The sequence below is a fragment of the Myotis brandtii genome, unplaced genomic scaffold (genome assembly GCF_000412655.1).
Source record: "Myotis brandtii unplaced genomic scaffold, ASM41265v1 scaffold995, whole genome shotgun sequence".
NCBI classification, from domain to species: domain Eukaryota; kingdom Metazoa; phylum Chordata; class Mammalia; order Chiroptera; family Vespertilionidae; genus Myotis; species Myotis brandtii.
The window spans coordinates 145404-150704 of NW_005372150.1; the positions used below are offsets into that span (position 1 = coordinate 145404).

Below are 5301 nucleotides of genomic sequence, written 5' to 3' on the forward strand. Positions count from 1 at the left end.
GGGGGGGAGGGGAAAGAGGAATAACTGTAATAGTCTGAACAATAAAGATTTAATTTAAAAAGAAAAAAGAAAAAAAGAAAGTGGTCAGTGAGTGGTAGTGAAGGTTATGACTGAGATCCCGGTGAAGTCATGGAGCTGTACCTTGGAGCCGTTCAAGATATAGTGCTTCTTATCTTCACTTAGAGAGGCCCTAGTCCGGATGGAGGCAGCATCGCTTCCACTGTAGGGACAGAAACAGGCTGTTGAGGAGAGCAATGCTGGAAATCAATAAGAATGGTTTAGAAGGCCCAAAAACAAAGGTTTTTACTTTAATACAGGAGTTGGCAAATGTTTAAAATACACAGGGCCAGATTATAAATATATTCAGCTTTTCAAGCTACAGGATACCTGTCCCAACTCCTCAATTCTGCAACTGTGGCATAAAGGCAGCCACAGACAATTTGTAAACGAGCAGACATGTTCCAGTAACACTTTGTTTACAAGGGCATGTACCTGGGTTGCAGGTTCAATACTTGGCCCTAGTCAGGAGGCAACCAATAGATGTGTCTCCCTCACATCAATGTTTCACTATCTCTCTCATCTTCTCTCCTCCTCCCTCACTCCTTTCCACTCTAAAATTCAATGAAAAAAATATCCTTGGATGAGGATTAACAACAAACACATGGCCAACCCCTATTTTATCACTTCAGATAAAGAAGCAGTGAAAAATAGTGGGCTTAGGTTTAAACATGAAAATGTGTGCTCAAAATAGACTCATCTAAACTCCTATGAGAATGAGTTCTGGGCACTCAGGTGGAGGGAAGCAAGATGAAGTTCAGTCCAAGTAGCAGACTTGGCATCAGAAGTCCCGGGTCCTATGCCAACCTTGTTAGATCCTAGCTGTGTGACCTTGGGCTTATCATAAACCTCATTGAACCTCAGTTCCTAATCTGTAAAATAGAGACATTACCACGCACCCTCCATACTCTGAAAGTTGCTATGAAGCCTTGAAAGGAGGTGTTGCAAACCACAAAATAATTATTTAATAGGTGCTGTCAGATTTGTTAGCTCACTTATAACTCTCACTAGGAGAGAAAAATAAAGACAAGAGAACTGGCAAGAAAAGTTACTGAGTTGACTCTTGGAAAAATACAGAGAAAGAAGAAATAAAAGTCACCATCTATTCAGCAAAAACTACAGCCCCCCTCCCAGTGCACCCTGGAAGACGCTGTTCCAGGGCAGCTCATGCCAAGCAGACCTGGCCGGCTCCGTCAGGCAGAAGGCGGCAATGTGTTCTCCTGATGCCAGTTTGGGCAGATATTTGGCCTTCTGCTCTTCACTACCGGCCAAGATGATCCCCTAAACAAGACACACAGGCTGATTTTAGCTTTGGAGAGAGAACACTAAAATACGCTGTAGAACATGGCTTCTGAAGGTAATCCTTACTTCATGCAAAAGGAAACACTGAGTCAGAGCTAGTAGCCTCAGGTAAAAAGTCGGGAACCAGACTGCAAAGGACCTACCCTAAAGTGCACACTCCAGAGGGGCCGGGCCTGGAGGCCCAGCAGAGCTTTGGGGTCAGATTCAGGGATTTTCATTATAGCCCCCATTTCCTAGCTGGGTGGTCTTGGGTAAGGGATGTCCCCTCTCTGAGCTCCCATCTCCTCACCCACACACAGGGGATAATTCTACCCACTGCAGGGATGGTTTGGATGAAAAAATGTGAAGAGGTGGGAATGCTAGAGCCATACCAGGCATAAAGGTGTTCAGTCAATGTCAGAACTGTCCCACCCCCTTCTTGGTGCTGAATGGGCATGTCCACTCTTCCCACCGAGAGACTGTATACAGCACACACACCCTGAGAGTGAGGGAGCCAAGCATGCTGTGCACTCAGCTCACTGTGGTGTCTACATTGAGCAAAAACAACCCAAGTAATTGGATTGTTGATAAGAGTGGTGTGACCCTGGACCTGCCATAAAATGTTCTGAGCCCAGTGGGGTGAGGAAGACCAACAGCAGGGAGGACCTGCTCAGGCCACAGGTGAGTGCTCAAGAGCTCAATGGGGGAGGTTCACATCCAGTCTGAGGTGAAGACAGGCTCCGTGGAGGCAGCAGCATCACAACTGGACCTCTAAAGGGCAGGTCAAAGGCAATGGGGACAGGAGGAAGATTCAAAGGGAAGGAACAGTGCAAAGAGCCACTGCTTGTGCAGGGACTGAGCACTATCCAGCAGGGCTGAGAATGGGTGTGCACAAACGAGGCACTGCAGGGCGAGGAGACAGGTGCAGGCTAGGCCCTCCTCCCAAACCCTGAGACAGCAAGCACAATTCACTTCCTGAAGGTCTTCTGGAGTCATAGAAAGCATCCCCAGATACTTGACCTTGAGGCCAATGGCCTGGTGTGCTGCCAGGGTCACAGCAATTGACCCGTCCAGGCCGACAATCTCCCCTAGCCGCGCATACATGGTGTTGGAGAGGCCCAGGCCACCTAGAGGAGAAACAGACCAGTTTTACTTATAGTCCAGTCCTAAATTCCTCCCATTAAAGGCAAATGGCTTTACTGGTCTTTTCTGATTATGAAAGAATGACAGGCCCTAGCCGGTTTGGCTCAGTGGATGGAGCGTCGGCCTGAGGACTGAAGGGTCCCGGGTTCAGTTCCGGTCAGGGGCATGTGCCTTGGTTGCGGGCATGTTCCCAGTGGGGGGTGTGCAGGAGGCGACTGATCGATGTTTCTCTCTCATTGATGTTTCGGGCTCTCTGTCCCTCTCCCTTCCTCTCTGTAGAAAACCAATAAAATATATTTTTTAAAAAAATTTAAAAAAAGAAAAAAGAATGGCAGATCACCATTTTTAAAAAAAATCACAATACAGAAAGGTACAAAGAAAACAAAAGTCACCCATAAACATCATTCATATTTTTGTGTATATCTTGTCAGACTTTTCTAGGCATATGAGCATATATAGATTTATTTTTAACATAGAAGTATATAATCTATAATACAAAAATATAAAAATATCCTTACATCATTTAATATGTTGTGATTATCTCCTGTCAGATATAGATCTTTGTGAATCAAAGAGCTTTCCAGGGTCTCATTCCAGAGTCCAGTGGACTCCAGGACAGATATTATTCTGCGTGGTACTATTAACATTTTAGGATGGATCATTCTTTGTTGCGGGGACTGTTCTGTGCACTGTAGGATGTTTAGCAGCATTCTTGGCCTCCACCCACTAGATGCCAGAAGTCCCCCTCCCCACAGTTTGACAACCAAAAATTCTCTAGACATTGTCCAATGTCTCCTGAGGGACAAAATCATCCTAGCTGGGAATCATTATTCTGGAGTAAAAAGACAAAGATTAAAGAAACAAAAACAAAACCTTCACTGAACTTACATATTTTGCATTTCATCTTCAACTTCCACAGGTGGCTGAGTGACCATATGTGCATCTTACAAATGATGAACTGAGGCCTAAGATCATGCGGCCAAAATGTAGCAGGGCTGGGGCGCTGTCACTGGAGCCACCATTCACATACAAAGGGAGGGCTGAGTCCCTGCAGAGATGTGGACTGGCCCTGCCTAGTGTGTAGTCCATGGGTTCAATGGTGGCACTAGGAAGGCCAGGGCTCTGCAGTACCACTTCCCCCCTTTCCACCTGTTTCAATCAAAACACTTTTATTTATTTCATACTAGAGGCTCGGTGCATGAAATTTGTGCGGGGGGGGGGGGGTCCCTCAGCCTGGCCTGCACCTTCTCCAATCTGGGCCCCTCAGGGGATGTCTGACTGCCGGTTTAGGCCCAATCCTTCACCGGCAGTCGGACAGCTCTCTCACAATCCGAGACTGCTGGCTCCTAACTGCTCACCTGCCTGCCTGCCTGATCGCCCCCTAACCGCTCCCTTGCTGGCCTGATTGATGCCTAACTCCTCCCCTGCTGGCCTCATCGCCACCAACTGCCCTCCCCTCCTGGCCTGTTCACCCCCAACTGCCCTCTCCTGCCGGCCCGATCGCCCCCAACTGCCTTCCCCTGCCTGCCATCTTTGTGGTAGCCATCTTGTGATGACGTCGCACAAGGGTGTGACACCACCTAGGCTTTTATTATATAGGATACTGAGGGAATCAATTTTGTTTGTTAAAGAAATAAATTCCAATGTCCCCCCCCCCCCGACCACCACCCTCGGAAAGTTATCACTAAAGTCATGGGGATAGCAATCATATGCAAAAGGATGACATGTGGGTGGAGACTGCTGGCCGACAGACCTGGTTGGCCGCAGGGAACCAGGAAGGAAATGCAGGCTCAGTTGGTAGAAAGGCCTCCATTTCCCTGGATGGAAGTTTCTAACCACTCCCTAAAATGCTCCAGACTGGAAACAGTTCCCCAAAACTTTGGGGGCATGAACATAAGGTTGCTTTTTTCCAAAGAAAGGGGGGGAAAGAAGCCCCAAATATGGCCATTAACATCTCATGAAAGAGCAATTTCATATCAGAAAGTAGGACATAAAACAAGAATAAGGGATGGAAAGTTCTGCAATATCACACCAACATAGCCATGCATGTGTATATACACCCAATACATGCTGGCATATTAGATATGCAGATGTAAAAGACATATCCCAATTTTACAAAGAAATTGTTTGGGAGAAAAATTAAGTCCTTTTCATCAATCAATAAATGATTTAAAAATTATCTTGAAGGGGAAATATATATTACTACTAACCTGATTATGTCTAGAGCAGTGGTTCTCAACCTTCTGGCCCTTTTAATACAGTTCCTCATGTTGTGATCCAACCATAAAATTATTTTCATAGCTACTTCATAACTGTAATGTTGCTACTGTTATGAATCATAATGTAAATATCTGATATGATGCAGGATGGTCTTAGGCGACCCCTGTGAAAGGGTTCGACCGCCAAAGGGGTCGCGACCCACAGGTTGAGAACTGCTGGTCTAGAGCAGTGATGGCGAACCTATGACACGCGTATCAGAGGTGACACACGAACTCATTTTTTTGGTTGATTTTTCATATATTTAAATGCCATTCATATTTAAATGGCATTTAAATATCTTACCTAATAACAGACAAACATGGTAATTGACCATACCTTCGCTATGCCTCCCATTGGCTAATCAGTGAGATATGCAAATTAACTGCCAACAAAGATGGCGGCCGGCAGCCACGGAGCTGGAACGAGCAGGAGGCTTGCTTGCTCCAGTGATGGAGGAAGCCAAGGTTCCCCGCCTGCCGTGGCCTGGCTCTGAGCTCCGAAAGCAACAAAGTTTCAATTATAGAAGCTAAACAAACCCCAGATACCTGCTTTCAGCAGGCC

At 46.2% G+C, this 5301-nt stretch overlaps 1 protein-coding gene across 3 annotated transcripts in view; it reads right to left on the bottom strand.

Annotated features, from left to right (window-relative positions):
* Positions 1-5301, bottom strand: part of ACAD9 (acyl-CoA dehydrogenase family, member 9) — an 83594-nt gene that overhangs the window by 30274 nt on the left and 48019 nt on the right. For all 3 annotated transcript variants that reach the window (XM_014533637.1, XM_014533636.1, XM_005886609.2), the window contains exons 4-6: positions 2359-2465; positions 1238-1338; positions 142-220 (exon numbers count right to left, since the gene is read on the bottom strand). In XM_014533637.1, coding sequence (XP_014389123.1) covers positions 142-220; positions 1238-1338; positions 2359-2465 — 287 coding nt within the window. The remainder of the gene's footprint in view (positions 1-141; positions 221-1237; positions 1339-2358; positions 2466-5301) is intronic.